Genomic DNA, 26,329 nt, shown 5'->3' on the forward strand with positions numbered 1-26,329 from the left:
ATGCACACTGCCATCCATTGCTCCAGTGGCTTATCCCTATGAAGATGTAACCACTGCCCCCACAAGGCTATACTGACCCCCCCTATGTCACCAGCACCCCATTCCCTAGATAAGTGCAGACATGCAGGAGGTCTGCCCCTCTGGATCCAGGGAGAATAAGCTTCAGAACCAGTTGTAGGTAAAACCATTTCATGGCTGTTACCTCTTCTGTTTCTTTAATTTTTCAGAGAACGACCATATTAATCACTTACTTTGCAGGAAAAAAAACAAACAAACGACATTTATAGCCCAGTCAACCCTGCCTTCACCCCTTTTGGTTGTGGGTGCTCCCCTAAACTTGCCTAAAGCACATGAGAAAGTCTTCTGGGCAGAAAAAGAGTTGAGGTGGGCCCCAGCCGTGCCCAGCACAGGGTCACAATCTCTTCCAGGCACTGGCTCCCCGACCAAGGGGGCCTGGAGTTGAGAGAAGAGGAGCACCGCTCCCGCTACTTACCGTCTCCTCCGGGCTGGCTGCTCCGTCCCCAGCGGAGGTTGGTTGGATGAATGCCCGCTGGGTGGCAGGAAAGCACCTTAGGGTGCTGCCAGGAGCCTCCCGGCGTCAGTGAATAGGAGGGCAGCGCATGAAGGGGCCCAGCCGTACTGAGCAGCGCGTCCCATGGAGAGGCACTGCCTCTTCTGCTTCCAGTCCCGCTGGGCTCCAGCGATTAAACCCAGCAGCAGGGAGGCTGGGATTTCTAGCTCAGAGGGAGAACATAGAAGAGCACAGCATCATTACCTCCCCCTCTTTCTTCCGTGCCAACTTTTCTCTTTAATGTCAGTGCTTAAAGCGCCCCCTGCCTGCAGCAGTCTGAACTGGGCACTCGCGCTGAAATTGGGCTTGGGGGTGTTTTTTTTTCTGTATTGCAGATGAGAGGGGAATTTGTTTTTTAATTCTTTGGTTCGTGGGCGGGGTTGTTTTTACATCAGCAAGTTTCCAAAACAGTGGAATCTTAAGAGTGCATCAAAGTCTTTTCCTCAAAAAAATGTTTAAGGAAGAGGTGGCACCAGGAGAAAATGGACAAACCCATGGCTCAGGATCACAAGAGAGGGAAACCCCCCCCCCCCCCCCTCAGGATCATTCCTCCTCCTCATAAAGGTTAAAAAGAAAATAGTAATCTCTTCCAAGCTCCAGGGGAAATCTGGAAAAAGTATTCCCTGAGGGTTTTGAACTTCCTACTAAACCTTCTTTGGATTCAGCGCCACTCCGAATCAGATGCCTCGCCTTGCTGGGGGAGGAGAATTTGCATAAATATGGGACCAGATACTACTACACACGTTTTATTTTTATTTTTTTTAATGAGAAGGAGCCAGTTCTCTTCCAGTAGACCTGCCACTGCCTCCCAGCTAAGCTGCAAATCAATAGTGAAGTGGATTCTCCGGGCTAAGAGCCTTCGGATGGCGCAGTTTTATCCAGGAGGCCAAGGATGGGGGACGAATTTGATGGTTTTGGGGCCCCCAACAGTTTCTTCCTGCTCCAAAGCAGAGCTGGGATCCAGTACTCGAGGAGGGGGGGGGGGGGGTGGATGGATGCCTGGAAGGCCCCATCTGGAGGAGGTGGTGGTGAGCACAAAAAAAGTAAACAAATTTTAAATAAGGCATGGGATAAGCACTGCAGGTCCGTAAAGGCTACAGCACGGAGATGAAGACAAGGGGGCAACCTGCGTGGAGAAGTGTTACTACCCTTCACCCATTAGCTTTCATGATTCTGACACAATTACAAAATAGCTCTCCCCTTAAAACCATGGATTCAGAAGGAGGCCAGCACTGGGCCCGGACTTTTACAGTCCGGGGCACTGAGATGCAGCAATTAAAGGGGACAAACAGGACGGCTTCTAGGGCTAAGTCCAAAAGCAAAGCCCGTTCAAGCAGCACTGTCTGAATTATCAAGGCTGCCCACCCCGTAAAAATCTTACTGCTCTTAACATAAAGGCTTGGGGATAACTTGCACAGAGCAGCAGCTGCGGCCCTGAGCAGCTTGCATGGACCATTTGGTCTTTTTCTGCCATCATTACTACGTTACCATAAGTCGGCCTTCGCAGCTACTTGGGTTAGGGGTGTTTCCCATATTTTATAAGCCCCCCCTGGCCATAGCAGCTATGGGCCAGAGACTGTAACTCTCTCCAGAATTGGTACCTGTGCAGCCTTAAGTCTGGACGGTAGGCGTCAACGTTGACCAGTAATTTGGCTTTGGGGGGGGGGGGGGGGGTCTGTGACTGCTACAACTGCAGCTGCTCAGGCATTGAACCCAAACAAACTCATCCAGCACCGCTTTTTAAAATGAGTCTGGTGAAGTTTGCTAAGCTTTTTTTTCTTTCTTACAAATAGCTTTTTGAATATAGGCCCTTATATGGCTGGTGACTTTGGTGCTATAAAACTTTCAGCATGGTTGGGGGGGGGGGGGTTTGGAAATCTGCTAAATGAGAAGCAGGGCTTGGAGGAGGGGCATCAGCTCTTATGGGAAAGGGGTTGATTGGAAGAGGCTCTGCAGATGCTTCTGTACTGAGCGGGTAGTGTGCGGGTCTGCATTTCACCAGTAGCAGCAGTGGGAAGGACCAGAAGCTGTGACTGGATTCCAGCATGCTCTGGCCAGGGACGGGGTGATGACCAGAAGCTGTGACTGGATTCGAGCATGCTTTGGCCAGGGCTGGGGTGATGACCAGAAGCTGGGACTGGATTCGAGCATGCTCTGGCCAGGGACGGGGTGATGACCAGAAGCTGGGACTGGATTCGAGCATGCTCTGGCCAGGGACGGGGGTGATGAAGAAGGAAAGACACAGGACATGGAGCAGGGTGTCCAGTAACAGCAGGCCAGGAGGCACGGAGCCACTGATATGATGAGGCACGCTAGGCTTTGCGCACAGGTCACAGTGTGGCTCTGTGCACATTTTTAGGTGCAGAACTGCACTCCCGCTGTGATGAATTTGGTGCACAAAAATTGTACACACAGCGCTCCTTTATGCAAATCCTCAATGCAGGGAGGTGTGTAGGCTTAAGTCATGGTTTAATGCTGGACATGTAAAGTTTGAGGTTAGTGTTAGTCTATGGGGCTGAACCATGGCATTCATGAGGCCGGGCTTCTGTTCTTGGCATGTGTGCACATAAACCATTATGCTTGTTGTGTGCACAACGTTTATGAGCCAACTTATGCTCCTAACTCATGTTTGTTTGGTTTTTTTTTTACATATTAGTGGTCATTTACACATACAAGATGTATAAATCATCACTAATGCAAAATATCTTTTGTGCCACCAAGTCATGGTTCATGTGGTCATGCATTATAAGCCTAAACCATAGTTTGTGTGCATTAAATATGATTTGTATGCGCACATTTTAGATTTTCTTGCTTTTTAAAACTGATACAGATGCATACTATTAGCTCATTGCATCAGGCATTTAGCTTTTTTTTTTAGTTCACGAGTAAATAAAATGTGGGCTGCAGTTCAGTGGCCAGCTCTTATTAAATGGTGCTTGAGAAGTGATGGGATGAAACGCAGGGGAATCCCCCCCCCCCCCCAACAGAGGCTTATTGATTCATGGGCCTAGGGTAAAATGGCAGCAACATCCTTAAAAGCCCCTGGATTTGCCATCACTGTCCTTGATTGTCCTGTTTTGTTTGACCCATCTTAGTAACAAAAATAATTTTCCGTGGACTGAAGCCTGCAATAGGTTTATATGAATTCTTATTTTCATATGTAGACATTGTCACACAGGAATGTGTATAAAAATGGGGACCTTCATGAAATTATTTTGCTTTTTTTTTTTTTTGAGTTATCCTATCACTTGCTGCTGAAAGATTCTCTGCTGGACACTAGAGGTACTGTACAGGGTATTATACAAGAAGTCTTGTTTAAATTGCTTCCATGGTGTAATAAGTACATGATTAGTAGACTTCGTTTTTGGATACTTGCCAGGTTCTTATGGCCTGGATTGGCCACCGTTGGAAACAGGATGCTGGGCTTGATGGACCCTTGGTCTGACCCAGTATGGCATGTTCTTATGATTCTTAACATGGATCAGGTTGGCAACTTTCATCCAAACTGCATCCCACCATGCTTAAATGTTTTTGCTTTAGAAATACGCACTCGGGCAGCCCTCGGCATGAAAGGCTCCCTGTCTGTTTCGGTGCTCAATACATATGATGGGCTTCCACCGGGCAGAAGGAATATTCTTATTACCCAGTTATGGTTGAATAAAGAAACAGGGAGATAGAAGAGTTACACTAGAGTCCTAGATGCAGAATAGGATTTGAAGTTGTGCTCCATGGCTAGGTAGTTCACTGCACACCACATTTCCCCCCCCCCCCTTTACTGTGTAAATTGTTTGAATATTTCTGTAATGGTTTTCCATGTCACAGCAGCAGTTATTTGAAAGGGTTGAGTGTTTACCTACCCTAAGCTTTTCCATGAATTGGTAGAACAGGTGAATGTTTATGTTGATAGGGATTGTGTAAAAAGGATCGAGCATACCAGTAAAAAATATGTCTGCCATAAACATGCAAGGACTCTACAGCGTTTGAGTGTCCCTGTAGCACATCTATTGCAAGCACTTTGAGAGAATCCTTCACCTGGGTACAGAAGCCCAAAGCTACTAAAAAAGTTACAGGTGAAGACCAGACCTTGAAAGAAAGACACCAGACATGGGGTTTTTTCCTTTGGTTCCTTGTATTGATTCGTGAAAATCAGGTTACAGCTTTGCTCATTAAAACTTGCTTAAAAAGTACAGTACTGGCAATCAAGCTACAAGCAACAGAAGGCACGCAGAGGAAGCCAGCAGTGTCAGAGAATGAGGCCACAGTACAATTACTCAGCCCAACAGGTCCATGCTGAGCAGAAAAAAAAAAAAAGGCACCAGTAGTGGTTTCATAAGTCACTCTCCAGCAGAACCTCTTTGGTTCTTAGATACGCTGCATAGGTTTTATGATTTTAAAATATATATTTTTTTCTAAGCATTTTGTGTTGAAATTTTTGGTAATGGAATGGCGTTTTTGTTTTTTTTTCTCACTACTCCTCTAATGCTCCCCCCACTACCATGGAAGAGATTCTACAAGGCTGTCTTGGTAGGGTACTCAACTATACTGCTCTAACACATTTATAAAAATTTACTCTTCCGGCACCGACGGGGGGATAATACAACGCTTTATGGATACTAGAATATTTGCTAATGGCACCTGCAGTATTGAAATGATATAACAGTACATTATTAACCCTTCAATGCTTCTTTCCCCCCCCCCCAAAAAAAAGACACGAGCTTTACTGCATTTTACAGTGCTCAAACAATTCTAGAGTACTGACCTAACAATGCTCTCTCAGTACTCGAGTACTGATCTTACTATGCTGTTAGTACTATACTGACCCAAAATACGTTCAGTGCAATAGTAGTGGCCTTACGTTCTATTGCTAGAAGGATATTAATGCTTTAGCTGGCTCCACTACAGAACAAATTCTTCAGAAGCAAGCGTCGTAAACCTACAGCCCTCTCTCTGTACTAGATTACAAGCTCCGTGGTAAGTGCCAGAATCCGACTGCTTGGGTGCAGTCAGCCAAAAGCTCCCTTCATTAAGTGCGGGAAAGAGGGAAGATCTCCAAGCCCATCCCCAGGCTTCTCCAGCTCCTGGTGGCAGTCAGAAGCTGGCAGAGCTACCAGCATTGATACCTTTCAGCTGAAGCTGCTGTTTTCTCAGGAGCCTTTTAAAAACAACACTTGCCTCAAAAAAACACGGTGTGGCCCTAAATTTTACAGGCCGATGGCTTATCCTTCCAGGCCAGTTTCTTCTCTACCTCTTTTCCCCCCTCCCCCCCCCCCCCCCCCCATCTCCACTCACAATTTAAGCATTCTACAAAACAGCAAAATATCTGACCAACTTTGCCTAGCAAAACACATCGTAAGGTGCACCCCTGGGCCCAACCAGCACAGGCCCCCCCCAACTCTGTGCCATATTCAAGAGGATAGGGCCTCGCCGGCAGCGCCACAGGGAAGGGGGCAAGAAAAACCGCCTTTGGTATTCCAGGTCTGCCAACAAATGTATTTCACCAAGCACTGGATTCTGTGCAAATCAGGAATTTCAGTAGATTCATTTTGGACAACTCTACTTAATTTGCTAATTCATTTATAATGAACCAAAATATACTTTCTTTATATATGCACAAAAAACCCCCAAACAAACCTTAAGTGCATTTGTTTAAACTCAATGGACAGCACTTTCCCAGAAAATGCATTGAACCCCTGTTGAGATGATCTTCAAAAAAGGATTAAAAAAATTCTAAAAAAGTGGATATTTAATATTTTGCAAACCAGGTGGTTTATACACTCCTGAAATCGGGCTTTGTTAGAAGGTAACTGAGGAGCTTTTACTGTCGCCTTCCCTAACCTTCCCCCCAGGTAACAGCCCCGGGGTACAGAACGCAGGTAAAATCCCACGTGCGAGGCTGCTTCTAATTCAATTTTTTTTTTTTTTTTTTAAGTCAAAACAGCAGAGAAAGCACCGACGAAACATTAAACAAATTCTATCCAAGTCATCTTTTTAAAAAGTTTACAAAATGCCCCAAGCTCTATTAAATCTTCAAGTCTGCTGGCATTCCTATACAAAACAAGCTTTGCAAAAGAACACTATCAAAATGTGTGTGTATAATTATATATATAATTTTTTTTTGTGTTGCCACATTTTCTTTGGTTATTTTTTTTTTTTGTTTGTTTATAAAAAGGAAAACAAAAAAGAGCTGCACACTACTAGAAACACAGGCATGTAACTTTTTTTTTTAAACAAAAACGGAAAAAAATCCTTACGAAGTATCTTTGGTGTTTATAAAATTCCTGCTGTAGAAAATAAAAAAAAACAAATAACTTTTTTTTGGTTTTAAAAAGGGAAAATAGAAGCGTCTTGGTTCTGGGAGAGGGAGTCCGAACCTCACTGGTTACATAATGCTGCAGTTTTGAGGTACCTGGAAGAGTAATAGAGAAAACAATAAAATAAGATCAGAATATGGGTATTTATTTATTCAGTTTTTTTTTATATTCTGCTTTTTGCCACTTCAAAGCAGTTACATTCAGGTACTGTAAGTATTTCCCTAATCCCCAGAGGGCTTACAGTCTAACAGGGTCATTCATCAAAATGCGTTATGGCGTGAAGGCATGCAATAACGGTAGTGCACGGCCTGGATGCAAATTTTGGGAAGGGGTGGGATTTATGAAAGAGAGGGGCAATAACGCATGCTATCGCATGGTTTTAAACGCCGGAAATAACTACACCATGACTGAAACGGCCGTAACGCAATTGATGATAAATTTTTCAAATTGCATTTCTGCCATTTCTTTTTTTTTTGGGGGGGGGGGGGGGGGGGAGAGGAGTAGAGTACCTCTGGGGAGGCCCTCACAGTATCCAACTATAGCTCGAGGTGAGGTGGTGTTTTAAGGTTTAGGGGCCAGTTTCTCATGTAGAGTGAGACACACGAACAGCACAGTACACCTCTGTGAAGATTTGACATCATTTGGAGTGAGGAAAGTCTCACAAAGATTGAATTTTGTGCTATGTTATCTCGGCCTAGCTTGATGGTACCCTGTCATAGAGTCCACCAAGATAGGGTGAGAGAACACAGTAGAAATGTCATCTTTGTGAGACTTTCCTCACTCCAAATGATGTCAAATCTTCACAGAGGTGTACTGTGCTGTTCGTATGTCTCACTCTACATGAGAAACTGGCCCCTAAACCTTAAACCACCACCACCTCACCTCCAGCTATTCGATGCCCCTCCTAGAGAGATATAAATACTTGACTACTATGAGGCCTTATTGATAAGTCAGTCTTCTCTCTGCACGAGATGCAAAATAGGAATTATTGCTGGGCATGAAAAGTTTTACAGCACCAGGTGATACCACCGATGTGAAGCAATGTGTTATTGGGAGGTGTGGTAACGCTAAAGTTTCCATAAACACATCCTTTTTTCTTAGCACAGGCATTATCCATGTGTTATCACATTTTGATGAATCTAGGGGTAAGTTTGTACCAGAGGCAATGGAGGGTAAAAGTGACTTGCCCAAGGTCACAAGGAGCGACAGTGGGACTGGAAGCCTGGTCTCCTCGGTTTGTAGGACATTGCTCTAACCACTAGGCTACTCCTCCACTCTGAGGCATACAGCTGAGAGACAATTGGCTGAAGAAGCGGCTTAGTGATGTCACAGCCCTGACATGAGGTCAAAACTTTGTTTGCTGTTTACCATCTGGGTGCAATCCTAAGGGCTACTAGCCAGATCCACATCTCCAGGACAGGTTGAGCCAGTCCTAGTTTTGCTGCATCTTTGGACATCATCTAGATCCTGTTTTTCAGCAAGAAAAATCAATGCATGGGGGGGGAGGTTAAAGCTAGGACCAGCTCAGCCAGTCAGTTGACAGATTGTGCTAGGTCCTAAGGGGGTATCAGCGGGCTTCCTTCCCCCTCCCTCCTCTGACTGCCCCATCCAGTCCTGTAATCTTACCACCCTAGCTACATGGGGTCCTGTCTGCTTATCTTAGGGAAATCAGAACTGCACTTCCAGGCATGCAGTGGGGGCTAAACCAGGACTGGATGTGCCCCGTCTGAAGAAAATGGAGTTAGCATGGAGCTATAATTTAAAAATAAATAAAAAGGGAAAACTGAAAGAAGATATGCCAAAAGTCTGTTCAGATGATAGATAACTTTCAACATAGCCAATCCCACATTCTCACTACTTAGAGCTGGAATAAAGGTAATTATAGTTTGAAGACCGTCTTGAGGCTCAACTACTGCATTTTCACATTATGAATAAATGTTCTGTTTAAAGTGTCCCTGAGCCCCCTCCTCCAGCTTTCCCCGTTGTATTCACGCGTTTTGTGTATCAGTGCAACTTTTGCATGGGGATCTGAAGAGCCGCTGTCCATTAAAAAAAAAAAAAAAAAAAAAAAGTACAGCCATGCCTGCACAGGGTGCTGACAAGATCTCCTCCCCCAACCAAGTTGCTTAGGTTCGTAAAGGAACATAAAACCAGATGAGAACCCATACGGATGACGCTTGCTGCTCAGCAGACAGAACTTTTGTTGGGGGAGCAGTGCAATAATTTCATCTGGCCCCTGGGTGGTGCTGGTGAGCCACACACAGTCTTCAGATTGTATCTCAGAGTGAGGGAAAACTGCTGGATTCTAAATTCCTGGGTGAAATAATTACTGAATGGCATGGCCATCATCCCCTCCTCCTAACTGCACCCTTAAAAGAACACAGTTATGATGGCTCAGGCTCGTGTGTTAGTAATAATCATCCAACTGCCCTATTTCTTACAGGTAGGGGTTGAGAACAAGCAGCTACTAAGACTACAATTTGTTCTAAAGACTACCCCAGGCATAGCGATGGGACTGAGGCTCTATGATCCTATACGTTACCCGCTCTTTGCGCTCGCTTTCTCGTTTTAGAGTCTATTTTAAAGATTTTAACCTTGATGCATAAAATCAGATTTATGGAACAGTACCACAGTACGTGCAGGATAGGACAGAAAGAGCTCTCCTATTAGAGCTTTATGCCATGCCCAGGGGTTACGTTTAAAAATCCCAGCAGGGTGGCAGAAAGCAGGATCGTTTTTACGCAGAAAAGAGCTTTCTCCTCCGTAGATCCCAGATTGTGGAACGCCTTTGATAGAAGATTACTTAAAATTAAAGACGTGTAAGACTTGGTTTTTTTTTTTGTAACATACCATTCTGTAATTATTTATAATTGTGTTCCTTTTCAGACTACAGCATTAGACACCTGCCTCTTTAGACATTCTGTAATTAGTTTATAGTTTTTTGGTTTTTTTTAGCTGGCAGGTTATAAGAATTGGAAGTTTAATTGAGTTTACATACCGATGCATTGTTTTATATTTTTATTTATTGGATAGGGCTGAAAGATTTAATGAGAACAGATTTATATAGTGCGTGTTCGTATTTTGTGTGAGCCTTGCAGAATTCTTTTGAAGTTGTGCATCTGATAAACTGAAAACAAGAGAATGATCACCCGCCAAATCCCAGGATAAAGCTCCCTATTCAAAAACTTGCTTCAGTCTGGTAAAAAGAAGTGAAGAGGGGAAAAAAAAAAAAAAGCGTGTAGCCATCAAGATTCAAGCATCCATAGGTCTAAGATACAAGCAAAAAAATGGGCCAACAGACACATTGGAAAGCAAAACATGGAATCACTGTGCCTGTGTAAGGGAATTCAAAGGCACTAAAAGGAGGCCAGCACATAAATTCTGACTATGTTATTACGTTACATTTACACTACCAAGCAGCGGCTGGCCCCAGTACTAACCTGGCCACGCACTTTGCCATTCTCCAGGATGTAAGACCGGGTCACCAGGCTCTCGCTGAGAGTAGGCCCACCAGAAGTGCCTCCCATGCTGCGGAAGCCGCGGCTTGTAGTCATACTGGAGCTGGAGCTCGAGCCCACCACGGGCCCGGTGGTGCTGCCAGGACCCTTCTCAGCGGGCTGGCCGCACGCCCCACAGACCACGGTACGGGAGCGCAGATTGTACTCCGCAGGATCACCAGAGCCAGTCATGGAGTGGCTGCCCTATGGGAGAATAAGACAAAAAATATATATATATTTGTTCATTTTTCAAAAACTCTCTCAACAACTCCTATTATGCCCAGTAATACTGGAGACAGTTGGTCAAAAAGATGCAGAGGAAGACTGATGCTCAACCTCCAAATGCAGTGACAGGGATTTGAGAATTGAGTGGCAGAAGAAGAGCATGAATTCAATCTTCCACCAACTAGATTTAAGGCAACCATTCCTACACAGGGAGTGCCTCCTAACCTAGCCAGCAAGTACTGAAAATTCATATTCCCCCCCCCTATCTCCACCTCCAGAAATGTCCATGGCAGACACGGGTGGCCACAATTGGCCGCTCAGCAGGGGGAGAGGTTTTCAAAACCTCGGCTCTAGCTGCTTAACTCCCCAAAGAGGCCGATGCAATAGAGCGCACTCAGCCTAGCACCCAGGTTTAAAGCGTGCTTTGGATGCGCTGGATTAGCACCCAACGCAACAAAGATCAGTGCCACCAAAATGTGCGTCCAAACCACCACGGAGCCGATAGCGCTCACCACATGTAAATACCCCCCCGTCCAATGTACATTTTATAATATAGCAAATTTAATTTCAGTCCTGGAGCTGGTGTTAAAATCAATCCGCAAGTCAAGGGCTCAGAAGACATTTAAAAAAAAAAAAAGTGTCCTGGGTGATTCCTAGCTTTATTCTTCAACACCTCCTGCTCGTGGTGTATCGGCTTGATGAAAACCCAAAAATTCTGGATGCATAATATACACGCACAAAAGTCCTGCTCCAGGCCAAATTTCACCCCTTGCTATCGTGCGTGAATATTTGGTGTCCAGAAATGGACCTGAAGCTCATGTTGAGCACACACAGCCCTGCCTCCTGGGGTGCCCGATGTACTTGGGCACTGGGGTTGCGTAACTATTCCCTAGCAAGTCCTTTTTTAATGCATCAGCTCATTAAAATAAAAGGCTGTGCCGTGTAACAATGTGGTATCATCTTTGTTTTTTTGGTGATGTTTCCCCAATTTACTTTTGCTCTACATTGGGGAATTATTTCCTGAACACAGATCCTTGTTACTTTTTGCTGATCAAGAACTGGATTTGTGTTCCTTTCTCTTTTTGTGCCCTAGGGAAGGGCGAAAGGGGAAAATAAAGCAATGTTTTTTCTTTTCTATTACAATCTATTGTCGCTATGATGATGCTCATCGGTAACATTGTTACTTACTCTCAATACTACTTATTGTTCTTCTTAATTTCTAACTCTTGCTATGACGACACCTGGTATACCCCAATGGGCACGGTTCTTGTAAAATGTGTTACTTTTGCAGTGTTGTTTGCTGTATGTACATTGCAAATAAAACAAAGTAGCATCGGGTGCCCAGGAGAGGTGGCTGTGCGCGTGGTAGGAAGACAGGCGTCTTTTTGCATCAGCTGGCTTGACCCTTTGGAAGTCCACGTATTATTGTATAAACAGACCTGGTCATAACAGGTCAACTGCATTGTGAAGGAGATATGAGTTTATAATGCCCATCACCAAAATGTGCGGTGGGACACTCGGCTGAACGCTGCATGCCACGGCAAGATGCCCTTTTATAAATGGAAGATACACATCGTTGTCCACCTCACTATGGACCAACAGCTTGCTTGTTAATTCCCAGGAGAGAGACTTACATGATGATGATGATGATGATGATGGAGAAGCATCTCATCATCCTCATCCTCTTCGTCATCATCCACCACTACTGTGCGTACCAGCTTCCTCATGGCAACCTCCTACAAGACACAGAGGGTTTGTTTAGACCTAGCCAAGTGGCAAGAATTGCAAGGAACCGAAGACCCAGCACAAGAGGGTACACAGCATAACAAGTGGGTCTTTGGTTTCATCCACTGTGACACATCGAACTGCTCTCATCATATGTGAAGGGATCCAGTCGATGACCATAATACTTGGGCAGAATAAAAACTATAAACACACATGTGGTTATCTGTCTGTGGCCTGTTTCTGGTGAAGCAGGAAGCTCCATCTGCTAGAAACTCCACCAACATGTTTTTAGGAAGGGGGGAGGGCAAGAAAGAGGTGGGCAATGCAGCCACTTTACCTACAGAGTCTCAATGGCCAAACCTGTAATAGGGGTAGGGTTTTGCTTTCCCCAGAAATGGACCTTCATAATCTAGGACAGTGGTTCTCAACCTTTTTCCCCATTGTGACACGCCACACTCACATGTGACACACTGCTCATTACAATTCAAGGCGGAAATAAAAAAATAAAGGTCCAGTATTATTTTTATTGTTAAGAATGACACAAGGAAAAGATACATATTCTGTCTGAACAGAAATTGCATAAATAGTAAACATCCCACACCAAAATAGCACCAGTTTCCAGCACTTAAAACAGTAACCACTTTACCTAAGAAAAGGCAACACTGAAATATTACACCAGGCCTTAAAACCTCAATACTTCTATTAGAAAAACAGACCAAGTCAGGCTGTTATAGAACCCTACACAGAAACTACACACCAGCAGAGGACCTCACCTGAATCACGTGCTGACCCTCACCTAACAAAGAATAAAGAGACCAAAACGCATAACTAGAAGCATGCAGACAAAAACTGAATTGGAAACTGCAACAAGCCAGAGTCTCTGTATGCAGTGCAACAAAGGAAAAAGAAAAACCTTACCAGTTGTCATAAAACAAAATCAAGAAATATTAAACAAACAGCAGTAAAACTAGAATAAAAAGAACAGATTTTGAAACAGTTGATGAATGGAATATCCAATAATTAAACTCAAAAAATTTCTAGAGACCAATAAAATATTTCAAAATAGCAGACACAAAGACCCAATAATGAAAAATAAGGATACAAATTTTTTTTTCTTCTGCATACCTGGGAACCTTTGATATCCAGGTGTCCTGAGACTGTTTTGAATTAGCAGGAGGAGGGGTGGTTTGCTTGGAACTTTCTCCCCTCTCTGTCACATACCAGCGCTCTCTCTCACACTGGCTCTCAATTACACACATGCTCTCAGTACTCACATATACACATGTATTTTCTCTCACTTATATAGGCTCTTAATTACACATTTACACATGCTGTCTATCTTTTCAGGCCTACACACACAGGCTTTCAATCACATAAATACATGCTGTCTCACACACAGACTCATTCACTTGCTTACAAACATGCTCTCTCTCTCATTTACACACAGGCTCTCACATACTCACATGCTCCCTCACACTTTCACATGTACAGGCTCTCAATCATTCACATACATGATCTCACTCCCAGACACACACACAGGATCTCAAACACACATGCTTGCTCATTCACTCACTCTCCCCCCACCCTCCTCTCAACCCTAAAGGCAGCAGCAGCCTCCTCCATTTTCAGCCCTCGTGGAGAAAGGAGTCCCATCGGCCGCGGGGGTTGACACTGTTCCTCATTTTATTCCAGCTCTCCTGCCGCGATCCGCCCGGGTTATCAGCATTTTAAGCGCCAGGGCGGAGGACCTATTTCACTTGGGTAGGGGGAGCAGCTGGGTCAGTGGGGGGACTGGTTGAGAACCACTGATGTAGGAGACTAGAGAAAGTGATGGGCTGGAGTTGTTCCACCTACATCCTATCCTTCCCACCAGTGGCCTGGCTCCTTTGTACAAATGTGTCCAAGAGACAGAGGGAGAAAAAAATAAAAATAAGTTTCAAGCTTGTATGACAAAAAGTAACACAACAAGAGGGCCCGAAGTTCCCCCAAAACTAGAGGGAAGCTCCAGATTCCCATCCTCTTCCCCTTCCAAAAGATGCTAAGTTTGCTCCAGTTTTGGCATGGGATGGGTTACTGGGAGAACCACATGTCATCTAGGACAGACTCAGACGGTCCCCAGTTTTAGCCCTGTGCATGGGTGGAGAGGGATGGATTGAGGGCAAACATTTTTGAACAGTTGAAGACAAAAGGGGGAGTGCCATAAAGCACTACCCGTAAAGTGCTGAAAGTTTCTCTCAGGATGGAGGAAAGTGTGGCCATTTCCCCCCCCCCCCCCAAACCCAGGCCAGTCCGTCCACCATCTGATGACAAATAAGGCGGCACAAGACTCACCTCGCCATTGGAAGTGATGAGTGCAGTGCGGATGCTGTCCCCAGATCCCCAGGAAGTCTGAGTCTTCCAGACCAGATCGCTGGGAGGATTGTGGGTAGCCCCAGCTCCAGATGCCCAGATCTAAGGAAACAAAAAAAGTTTGGTGACACCTTCTGTATCCCACCACTCCATATCCCTTACTCCTGCAACCTGACCAGTTTCATTGCAAAGTTAGGGCACTATTGGGTAACCCTTAAGAGGGCAAGGTCTCATGAAAGGTCTTCTATGTTGATGTTAGCTAGAGACCACAAGAGCGTCCACGTCCTGTCCCAAATAGGACCAGAGAGGTCCTAACAACAACTTCTATTGGCGACGGCCATTGGATTTGAAAGGCAGAGCTTTCCATCCTATGGGGAATCCTCTTCCCGCTCCCCCCTCCAGCCCAGATGAATAAGTGAATAAGTTCAGCCACTTACCGTAACGATCTGACCGGCCTTCAGGTTGAATTTCGGAGGGAAACGGTATACAATGGGAGTCTCCTCACCGTTCTGGCGCTTGATCTGCCAGTTTCCTAATGACTGGTCCTGGAAAGCCAAGCAGAGTGTTTTTGGCAAAAGAGACCCAGTGCGGAGGGGCAAATTGTGTGAAATCATCAACCGGGCATTAAAAAAAAGTTATGCGAGCGAGAGAGCTGCTGTACCTTCCGCCTGGGAGCTTATCACAATGGTTTGGTTTTTTAAATGTGTCTGTATAAGGGCACTTTACCACCAATTATGCTAATAAAAACAGAGCTGTCACCTTTTCCTCGTTTACTAAAAATGCCTCTCTGTTCTTCTCTTCACCTTTCTGTGGTTTTTTTGGTTCTGTAGTTTCATCCTGACCCTTGTGGGTATCCAGCTCCTACCGAGCTACAGTGCCCTGTGTCATTCATCACTGTCCAGGGTCTGGGGAAGGGCTCCCTTATTTTTTATCTCCCCCAGCCATCGCAATGATGGATCGCGAGCCGATCCTGGCTGACGTGAGCCAAAAAAAAAAAGGTCTGGCCACCAGGTGTCATGGCTGGTTTATTTAAAATTCCTATTCTGTCCTTCCAAGTTAAAATTAGCACAAGGTGGATCCCAGCAGCATCAGATGAACAAAGGTGAGTGATGGCATTGGCTAGGACTCCCCTCCCACTCCCAGAGGCTGGAAACCCCCCCCCCCCCCCCCCCCCAAGCTGTAGCCCAAGCTCCTGGAGCCGAGGTCCAGCCTGGAATTTGAATGAACCCAGGTCCTCCCAACACAGAACATGGCACTGGGCCGTAATCGCAAGGAGACCCCTCTCGCCTTATTCCAAAAGTTATTTCCCAGCAGCAGAGCATGACAGCACGTAAGGGCTATCCAGGCCGCCCACTTCCTACCAGTCTTTCACTCTCCCTTCGCTTCCCCACCTCCAAGGATTTCCTCTGTGCCTATCCCATCTTCTTTTTTTTTTGGTTTAAATACTCTAGCAAAAACAGACTTGTGTTGTGGTGGGCAAGCAGACCCTGTCTAACTGGTTGTCGGACTGTATATCTCTTTCTGCTACGAGCAGGCGGGCCTTCCGCTGGGAGCCCCCGTCAAGGTGCACTCAGTTAAGGCCATGGCAGCGTTCGTGGTGCACTTCCATGAGGTCCCCATCGCTGAGATCTGCAACTCCCTGCACACGTTCACCAGCCATTACTGTTTGGGCAAGGATGGTTGACAGGGCAGTACCTTTGGCCAGTCCGTCCTCCATAATCTGTTCCAGGCATAAGAACCCAACTCTCCCTACCTAGGGCCCAGTTATCTTGTACTTGCTTCCTGCAAGTTGCATCCCACAGCACTTCTGTTGTGCCCGTTGGCACGTGGTTTAGTGCTATTGGCGGGGGGCAGCGTGCGGCTCCGTATTCACCCATCCGTGAGGGCTACCATCCTGCTTGTCCTAGGAGAAAGCAGAGTTGCTTACCTGTAACAGGTGTTCTCCTAGGACAAGCAGGATGTTAGTCCTCAGGAAACCCACCCACCACCCCGCGGAGTTGGGTTCACTGTCGGTTTGTTGTTTATGTTTCGATCATCTTTTTTGCTAAGATACAAGACTGAAGAGGGATCCTGCGTGGCCACGCGGATAGTGGCACGCTGGGCATGCTGAGTGTGCCAGTCAAAGTTTCTAGAAACTTCTATCAAAGTTTACCGAGCTGGACTCCATCTGATGATGTCACCCATCCGTGAGGACGAACATCCTGCTGTCCTAGGAGTACACCTGTTACAGGTAAGCAACTCTGCTTTATGCAAATCTATCTCATGCATATTCATTGTGGATATCCCTGAAAACCTGGCTGGCTGATGTGGCTTGAGAAGCACATATTTAGGTCCCTTTATGCTGTCTATCCTCTCTCTGGACTGTATGTTTTGGATGTATAGCTTCCAGCACACAATATTCCAGATAAGATCTCACCAGCAACTTGTATATCTTAGGATCCATTTCAGAATCCTTCTGATTATGCAGAAACTGTTAAACGTAACTTCCATGTCCCCGGGCAAATGCGTTGCTCCGAATTTACCAACCCACACGATCTCTACGATCTTCTCAGAGAGGTTTGTTGCGCGTTCCCTCCCTAAAAATAGGCTCATCTTGTAGAAAACTAGAGAGCGTTCTTTTTCAGTCGCGGCTCCTCAGCCAGGGAACACCCTCCCTAAAGTCTTGCGGCAGTCTGAATGCGTGAAGATCATGGTTAAAGGCGTTTCTCTTGAGCAAACGTATTAGACGGCAGAAATTACTTCTTGTTTCTTGCGCAATTGGACATTAAAAATGACTGCAGATGCCTTATTTGTTTGGGTCTTGTACCTGTTTTATGTCTATTGAATTTTATTTTATTTGTATTGTTTTTATATTATGAATGTGTACTTTTGCATCGCTCAGTGTCGCTGGCATAAACGATTAACAAATTAAGAAACAAAAACAAAAAAAACCCCCCAAACACCACACATCCCCTTCTCCAGCAGAAGGTTTTTGAACTCACTTCGCTGGTCTTATTCCTCAGGCGGATAAACTTGCCATCCAGGTCAACCTCCTCCACGGCGACACGGCCACTGGTTCGGACGTGATGGGAGAAGCTGGTTCCTTGGGACTCCCCGTTCTCCAGTTTTCTCTTCTTGGAGGAGCTCAAGATGGAGGAGGCGTGGCCCATGCCTGATCTGGGCCCCCTTTTCTGGCAGGTGGGGCTAGGAGAGAGCCTCAGCCTGAAAGAGAAGAAAGGTCTTTTCAGTGGTCCATCACACTTCCTCTGCCTTCCCACCTTGCTCTAGGGGCAACCCAGCCACCCTCCCCAGACAGACGCTCTTAAGGCTGTATTGGGCATCTTAGCGCTGCACGGGCCGGTACCTCTCCTCCTCTCCCTCCAGCAGCTTGCGATAGGCGTGGATCTCCATGTCCAGGGCCAGTTTAATATCCATCAGCTCCTGGTACTCGTCCAGCTGCTGCTGCATCCGGGCTCTCATTTCTGCCATCTCCCGGTCCTTGTCGGACAGCAGACGGCGGCTGCTGTCCCGCTCTCTGGTCAGCGCCTCCTCCAGGTCACGCAGCTTCGCCTCTTTGGCAGCCAGCTGGGGAAAAAAAAAAAAGAAAGTGTAAGAACAAGGCAAGATGAAGACATGAAAACCTAAAAAATGCTAGGTGTACTCGCTCTCAAAAATTTGTTGCCAAGTCTATGGATAAAAAATACCTGCAAGCTTTGCGTAGGATGGAGAGTTCGAAAGTTACCCCTTCAAAATTAGCTACACGGGGGCACTCGTGGCCAGTGAGCTCGTGGTACTGGAGGTGAGCAGGCTGCCCTGGAGAGGCCAATAACTCGTCCCCCCCTGAACGACTTCAGCTGTTTTCTACGCAGACAGCCATGTCTGAGCACGAACACTTTTAAATACCAGCATTCACATAATAGAATGAAATTTACAAGGAAGTAGAGCATAAAAAAAGTTGGAAGACAAAGTGTTTAAAACTGTAAACCTGTCCAAAACAGGGGTAGATGTGTCTAGAGAATGTCAACTATTTAACATTTTTTCTTATTTATTTATTTATTTAACTTTTTTATATACCAACATTCAAGACGGTGGTCCCATCATGCTGGTTCACAAGAAACAGGGGTGTAATTATAATAAACTTTACCATTTGCTTGTTTTAAGTACTGTACCTCTTATTTGCTTATGTAGCATGCGGTGAACAGTAAAAAACTTCAATTAAAAGTGCTTCACATATCAAAGAACTCCAAAAGCAGGCAGCTTTGTGCCGACAATTGAGAGACGCTGTCCTGCCCTAGCAAAGGGCGTTTGAGATTTGCTTTATTTCCCCCCCAGAGCATTTTACAGACAGTTCCAGCTGCGGCTTCTCCAAAGGGCAGCAGGTCCAGGCTGGGATTTGAACCCAGGAGCCCTCAGCTTTGCACAAGACACCTCGAAAAACAGCCTGAGCCTCTGTGTCTCGGATTCCGGAGAAAGTTGATTTGGGAAGGGGGTGCCACATTTTCAGGGTTTTCAGAAAGACTTTCAACTTTCCTTTCCCCCATTCCCCTTTTAATCAAGCTAATTTCTGCCAATGCCCGAAGTCTAAGAAGTAAGATGGGAGAATTAGAATGTATAGCAGTAAATGATGACATAGATTTAATTGGCATCTCAGAGTCATGGTGGAAGGAGGATAACCAATGGGACAGTGCTATACCGGGGTACAAATTATATCACAATGATAGGGAGGAGCAACTTGGGGGGGAGGGGGGTGCGTTTTAGTTCTGGGATGGCATAGAGTCCAACAGGATAAGGATCCTACAAGAGACAAATGCACAAAAGAATCATTTACAGGTAGAAATCCCATGTGTGCTGGGGAAGAGCATAGCGATAGGAGTGTAATACCGTCCAGCTGCTCAAAATGATGAAATGCGAAGAGAAATCAGGGAAGCTAACCAACTTGGTAGTGCAGTAATAATGGGAGATTTCAGTTACCTCATTATTGACTGGTAAATGTAACATCAGGACATGCTAGACAGAGAAAGTTCCTGGATGGAATAAACGACTGCTTCATGGAGCAATTGGTTCAGGAACCAACAAGAGAGGGAGCTATTTTAGATTTAATTCTTAGTGCAGTGCAGGATTTGGTGAGACAGGGCCGCTTGGCAATAGTGTTCATTAATTAATGACCGGTAGGGGAACAATAAGTAAAGCTACTGCTCTAGCACTAAACTTTCAATAGGGAAACTTTGAGAAAATGAGGAAAATAGTAAAAAACTGAAAAAGGTGCAGTTACAGAAGTTAAGAGAGTGTGCAGCAGGCAAGGACATTGTTAAATAATATCTTAGAAGCGCAGTCCAGATGTATTTCACGCATTAAGAAAGGTGGAAAAAAGGCCAAATGACTGCCGGTATAGTTAAAAGGTGAGATAAAAGTTCTTCCTTCAAAAATTGGAAGAAGGATCCATCTGAAGAAAATAGGATAAAGCATAAAACAGTTGGTAAGACAGGCGAAGAGAGATTTTGAAAAGAAGTTGGCTGTAGAGGCAAAAGCTCATAATAAAAAAGTTGTTAAATATATTTGAAGTAGGAAGCCTGAGAGGGAGTCAGTTGGACCATTAGATGATTGAGGGGTTAAAGGGGCACTTAGGAAAAATAAGGCCATCGTAGAAAGACTAAATTAATTCTTTGCTTCAGTGTTTACTGAGGAGGGCTTTGAGGGGATACCCGTTCCGGAAACCGGTTTCAAGAGTGACTATTCAGATGAACTAACCCAAATCACGGTGAACCTGGAAGATGTAGTAGGCCAGATTGACAAGCTGAAGCGTTGCAAATCACCTGGACCGGATGGTATACACCCCAGGGTTCTGAAAGAACTGAAAAATGATCCAGTCCTTTGACTATTGTATTACCCATTTGGGTTTCCGATCACAAGATTTAGCATATTTGCTAATCAAGAGTTTTAGTAGGTCTTCCTTCTCAAAGTCTGAGCAATACACTTCTGGTGCCTTTCAGTGGTTCTCTTTGGTCTGCACTCAGAAGAAACACATTTTGTCTGGGTTGTATGCCTTTTTGCACTCCATCACCACATACAATACTTTTAAATCCTTAGCTGCTGTGTGGAGTACATTTCTCAGGCTAGAGACATTGTAGATGACATTTATCTGCTCTTATGTTCTATTTTGTAACCTATCATTAAAATCACCTGTTGTACCTGAAGACTGAAAGGTGGACAGTGTAACCCCAATATATAAAAAGGGATCCAGGGTGATCCGGGAAACTACAGACCAATGAGCCTGACTTCAGTACTGGGAAAAATCGTGGAAACTATTCTAAAGAATAAAAATCACAGAACCTATAGATAGACAGACGATTTATTGGGCCACAGCCAGCAAGGATTTACCCAAGGGAAGTCTTGCCTCACAAATCTGCTTCACTTTTTTGAAGGGGTTAATAAACATGTAGATAAAGGTGAACCGGTAGATGTGGTGTATTTGGATTTTCAGAAGGTGTTTTGACTCAGTCTCTCGTGAGAGGCTTTAAGAAAACTAAAAAGTCATGGGATAGGAGGCGATGTCCTTTTATGGATTGCAAACTAGTTAAAAGACAGGAAACAGAGAGTAGGATTAAATGGTCTGATTTCACAGTGGAAAAGGGTAAACAGTGGAGTGCCTCAGGGATCTGTACTTGGACCGGTGCTTTTCAATATATTTATAAATGATCTGGAAACAGGTATGATGAGTGAGGTGATCAAATTTGCCGATGACAATTATTCAGAGTAGTTAAATCACAGGAGGACACTGCGAGACTGGAAGATTGGGCATCCATATGGCAGATGAAATATAATATGGACAAATGCAAGGTCATGCATAAAGGGAAAAAATAGCCCTTGCTGTAGATATACAATAGTAGGTTCCATTTTAGGAGTTACTATCCAGGAAAGAGATCTGGGCATCATAGTTGATATTACATTGAAGTCATCGGCTCAGTGTGCTGCGGCAGTCAAAAAAAGCAAACAATGTTAGGAATTATTAGGAAGGGAATGGCAAACAGAGGATGTCATAATGCCTCTGTATTGCTCAATGGTTAGACTGCACCTTAAACACTGTGTGCAATTCAGGTCACCATCTCAAAAAAAAAAAATAAAAAAAATATATATATATAGTTGCACTGGAGAAGGTACAGAGAAGGGCGACCAAAATGATAAAAGGACATGGAATAGCTCCCCTATGAGAAAAGACTGAAGAGGTTAGGGCTGTTCAGATTAGAGAAGAGATGGCTGAGGGGGGATATGATAGAGGTCTACAAAATCATGAAAGGACTTAAATGGGTCAATGTGAAACGGTTATTTACTCTTTCGGATAATATAAGGGCTGGGGGCATTCCGTGACGTTAGCAAGTAGCACGTTTAAAGCAAAGCAGAGAAAATTCTCTCACTTAACACACAAGTAAGCTCTGGAATTCATTGCCAGAGGATGTAGCTGAGCTTTAAAAAAAAAAAAAAGTTTGGATTTATTCTTGAGGAGAAATCCATAAACTGCTATCAATAGGAAATAGCCACTGCTTGTTGCCGGCATTAGTAGTGTAGCGGACCCAGTGGTCACGCCACCAAGTAAGAGCTGGGTGAGCCCCTCCTTCAGCTAGGAGAGAAAGGCTAAGAGGAGAGGGAGGTTCCATTCAAACGCAGCTCCTCCCCTCGAGGGGTCTGGAATGGCCGCCCCCTGAAAGTCTATTTAGGAGCCCCCCGCCGTCAGCTCAGGAGGCAGTCCCTTTGAAAACCCTGTAGAGAAGACGTTTAGCTTTTGTGGTTTTGCAGGCCAGCCCGGCCTGTGGGTTCTCCTTCCGCTGGTTGGGATATCCCTTTGGGTTGGTTTTGAGATTTTTCATGGCAGGAGCCTTGCGAGAGACTCCTGGGCCTTTCCTGGATTCAGGGATTGGGAAAGTCCTGCCCTCTGTGCCCTCAACGAGGAAGGGGGAGACAGTGACCCGCTGCAAGAAATAACTCCGGCATTAAATTCTAGGGGTGTGCATCCGTTTTCCACGTATTTGTAATCCGCAACTTATTTTTTGCTATCTGTTAAATACGTGGGGAGGCGAAACGCATCGCGACTCCCCACCTATTTAACAGATTTCTGTTTTATTCGGCCTCCTAAATAAAAATTTAAACCCCCCACCCTCCTGACCCCCTCAAGACTTACCAAAACTCCCTAGTGGTCCAGCGAGGAGTCCAGAGCCATCCCTGCATTCTCACACCCTCGTTTGCCAGTTTCATCATGGCGCCGATAGCCTGTGTCACAGGGGCTATTGGTGCCACTGGTCAGCCCCTGTCACATGGTAGGAGCACAAGATGGCACCGGTGACCATGTGACAGGGGCTGACCAATGGCACCGGTAGCCCCTGTGATAGTATGGGCAAAGGATATCTGCACCATTTTGAGTCCTAGCATCGGACGGCCGGCGTGCAGGAGGTCGCTCCGGGACCCCCGATGGACCCACAGGGACTTTTGGCCAGCTTGGGGGGGCCTCCTGACCCCCACAAGACTTGCCAAAAGCCCAGCGGGGGTCCGGGAGCGACCTCCTGCATGCCAGCCGTCCAATGCCAATACTCAAAATGGCGCCGATCGCCTTTGCCCTCACTATGTCACACATAGTGAGGGCAAAGGCGATCAGCGCCATTTTGAGTCTCAGGGCAATGCAGTGAGAATGCAGGGATGGCTCTGGACTCCTTGCTGGACCACCAGGGAGTTTTGGTAAGTCTTGGGGGGGGGGGGGGTGTTGTAGTTAATTTTAATTTTAGCTGGGACATGAATTTAACTCGCCGTATTAACGCATCGGGGCGCCATACGGCCGAATGTAACGCATTTGCACCCCGACGAATCCGAATCACGAATGCAATGAAAAAACTTTTTGGCTGCACATCCCTATTAAATTCAGTTGTTGGGGGGGGGGGGGGGGGGGGGAAGAGGGAGAAAGAGTTTTGTTACGAGATCCAAAAAGGAAGGTTTTGGCTTCCCCTTCCTTCCTGCTAGAAGCAAGAGAACAGTTTGTTTCAAAGAAGGTCCTTCCCATTAGATCTGTGTGGCTCCAGAGTATTTATTTCGGCACTCACTGCACCCACATCAGGGACCACCCCTATCACACTGGGACCGGAAAGGACGCCTTTCTTCCCCCAGTCCAGCAAATCTACACCTTGGGAAGTAAAAGCATTACTCAGGGTTCCTGTCCCGAAGAGAACAAATACTCTGTGTGCCCACCCGTGCAGGATTTCAGTGTCATGGGATCTGTTTAATGTTCGGGTACTTACCAAATACTTGGGACTTGGATTTATGTTCTTAAAAGGAAAGCCAGACCTTCAAAACAAACTCTTTGCCTTCCACCGGGGTGTAAGCTCTTCCAGGAAGGAACGGTCCCTCACTATACAGGCACGGAAGGTTCCATGGACCCTTGGGTTGACTTATTTCGTTTTCTCATTTGCACAGTATCGTGTGCGTGCATTTAGCACTAGGCGGAAATCTAAGACATAGCTTTCCAAGTGGTATTGGTTGAGAGGGGGAGGTGGAGCAGGAGTAAAAGAGGTGGCAGAAGAGGGGGCAATGGGCCACTTTTGTAATCAGACCCTCAGCGACAGTGGACCAGGCCCATTCGTTATTTTGTGCTAAATTCTCAAGGACATCATGATATTGCAACAGTTAATTATTGCATCATTTTTCACTTGTCACAGCTGTCCCACAATCCCATGGGGCATGTTACAAGGGTGGAGGGTTGGGGGTGCAACGTTCCACACATTTTATAGACACCCCTCGGTCCCCACATTACCTGCTTCTGCAGCTGGCTGACTTGGGCTGAAAGGCTATCGATGCGGATCCGGGTCTGCTGTAGCTCCTCGTGGGCGGCCCCCACCAGGTTGCTGTTCCTCTCTGCCGACTGCTTGGCATTCTCCAGCTACGCCCAAGAGAAAACAAAGAAAACGCGTGTAGAGATCACCCACAGAGAGGCAACCAGGCCCACCGGCTGCCTGCATTCAAAATTAGGTCCGAGCAACCACACCCTGAAGACCAAAACACACCTGATCCCTCTTCCCCTCCGTCCATAAAGAAACGTTACACTCTATGCACAGAGCACCTGCGGTCAGGAGATTCATTCCCTGATTTCATGGGGAGGGATCACAGATTTCCCTACTTCTGTCATGCAGGCACCCACAGGTCTGGTGCTAGATACCAAAGCTGCAGGTCAAAGGGTCCTAACGGAGTGGCACGTTCAGTGAGGAGGGGAGGGGAGAATCCCGCCAGGAGCTAGCGACAGGCCAACAGGACACTGCACCGTGTGTGTAAGAGGCTCGAGCCTTGTGAGCTCTGAGAAGAGGGAGGCTGAGCCCATGGGACCTTGCATAAGATTTCTCTCTCTCGTGCTCTCTCTCTGACCCAGTTCTAATCCAGACACTGTCTAAGTAGGGATGGGCGACTTAATAAAACTGTCCTTAATCCCTTTTCTCTATGGCAGCTCATGCACCACCCTTAATACCCAAATCTTCATCCTTCGGTGACGGTTAGGAAAAAAGCCACATTTTGACCTCTGCAGTTGATTTCTTTAACTAAAAGTTGTAAATATAAAGTAATTTTATCCAAGCAGCATAGCAGATTTCATATAGAAGTCACCCACAAGCAGTCCCTAGCCATGGGCACTTATAATCCTTCATCCTGCTAAACCCTGGGGTCCCTACAGGAGAGGATCCTTCTCCGGGATTACCTTGGCATTGTAGGTCTTCTCCAGCTCGATCTTGTAGAGTTTCACCTGCCCCTCGTGTTGTGCCCGCAGTTCTTGCAGGGCATCTGCCAGCTTGCTCTCAAACTCTTGTTGGCGTCCGTTGTCCAGCTCCACCAGCCGGGTCTCATGACGGCGCTTTGTCTCCCGGAGCTCCTGTTTTTAAACCAACAAACCAGGAAGTATCTCAGTCAAAGCCTGAATCATCTGGTGTCTCGGCACACAGCTCAAAACTACATCAAGGCACAAGCTTATACAGCAACATCAAATCAGAGAAAGATGGGGCTGTGAGGGACCTCAAGTGGTCAGCTGGTCCACCGGCAGGCTCCAGGATATCTAAACTATCCCAAAACAGACACATGTCAGACCTGCTTTTAAAGCTATCCAGTGAGAGAGAGATACCATTACCTCTGGCAGAGACTGGATAGCCTGGCAGATGCAGGAACCATTTCCAAACATGCTAAGCAAGTTCTCTACCATTTGACAACTCCCTTCTGATAAGAACCTGATCTTTGAGACTGGATATCACTTTCTCTACTCTTTTTTTATGGGTGAGGCTGCTGGTTCATGCCAGCACAGACTCGTTCATTCAATATCGATGAGGCGCCCTTAGCTTGGTGTTTTGTAGATCAATCTATTTGGCTAGGAATCAGTGTAGTATAGTTGCTGGAGTTAGGAGAACTTCTGGGATACAAGTTCAAATCCTGGCCTGTCTACATATATCACCTTGGGCTAATGACTATTTCCATGTTCCTTCATTTACCCACTTTTTAAGTGAATTAATAACACTGATCTGCTCTCACTTGCCCCTTTAGAAGCTGTTAAGCTATCCAGGTGCCATAAATGTGATTCCAGATCATTCACGCCACAGGTGGTTGTGCCTCAGCCTTCTAAAAAAACACAATGTCTTATCATCCCAGGGGCTTTCAATGTAAGT

At 45.8% G+C, this 26,329-nt stretch overlaps 2 protein-coding genes across 3 annotated transcripts in view; both read right to left on the bottom strand.

Moving 5' to 3' along the window:
• The window catches only part of SEMA4A (semaphorin 4A), an 87,570-nt gene extending 86,849 nt beyond the window's left edge, over positions 1-721 (bottom strand). For both annotated transcript variants that reach the window (XM_029580397.1, XM_029580396.1), the window contains exon 1: positions 494-721. The gene's annotated coding sequence lies outside the window, so the exon portion shown is untranslated. The remainder of the gene's footprint in view (positions 1-493) is intronic.
• Positions 722-4,973: 4,252 nt separating this feature from the next.
• Positions 4,974-26,329, bottom strand: part of LMNA (lamin A/C) — a 63,812-nt gene continuing 42,456 nt past the window's right edge. Inside the window, exons 4-12 of the mRNA XM_029580180.1 lie at positions 25,378-25,548; positions 24,448-24,573; positions 18,022-18,242; positions 17,660-17,879; positions 15,116-15,223; positions 14,661-14,780; positions 12,239-12,340; positions 10,323-10,583; positions 4,974-6,977 (exon numbers count right to left, since the gene is read on the bottom strand). Of these exons, the coding sequence (XP_029436040.1) occupies positions 6,951-6,977; positions 10,323-10,583; positions 12,239-12,340; positions 14,661-14,780; positions 15,116-15,223; positions 17,660-17,879; positions 18,022-18,242; positions 24,448-24,573; positions 25,378-25,548 (1,356 nt within the window). The 3' untranslated portion in view covers positions 4,974-6,950. The remainder of the gene's footprint in view (positions 6,978-10,322; positions 10,584-12,238; positions 12,341-14,660; positions 14,781-15,115; positions 15,224-17,659; positions 17,880-18,021; positions 18,243-24,447; positions 24,574-25,377; positions 25,549-26,329) is intronic.

This window comes from Rhinatrema bivittatum, chromosome 16 (assembly GCF_901001135.1).
Source record: "Rhinatrema bivittatum chromosome 16, aRhiBiv1.1, whole genome shotgun sequence".
NCBI lineage: Eukaryota > Metazoa > Chordata > Amphibia > Gymnophiona > Rhinatrematidae > Rhinatrema > Rhinatrema bivittatum.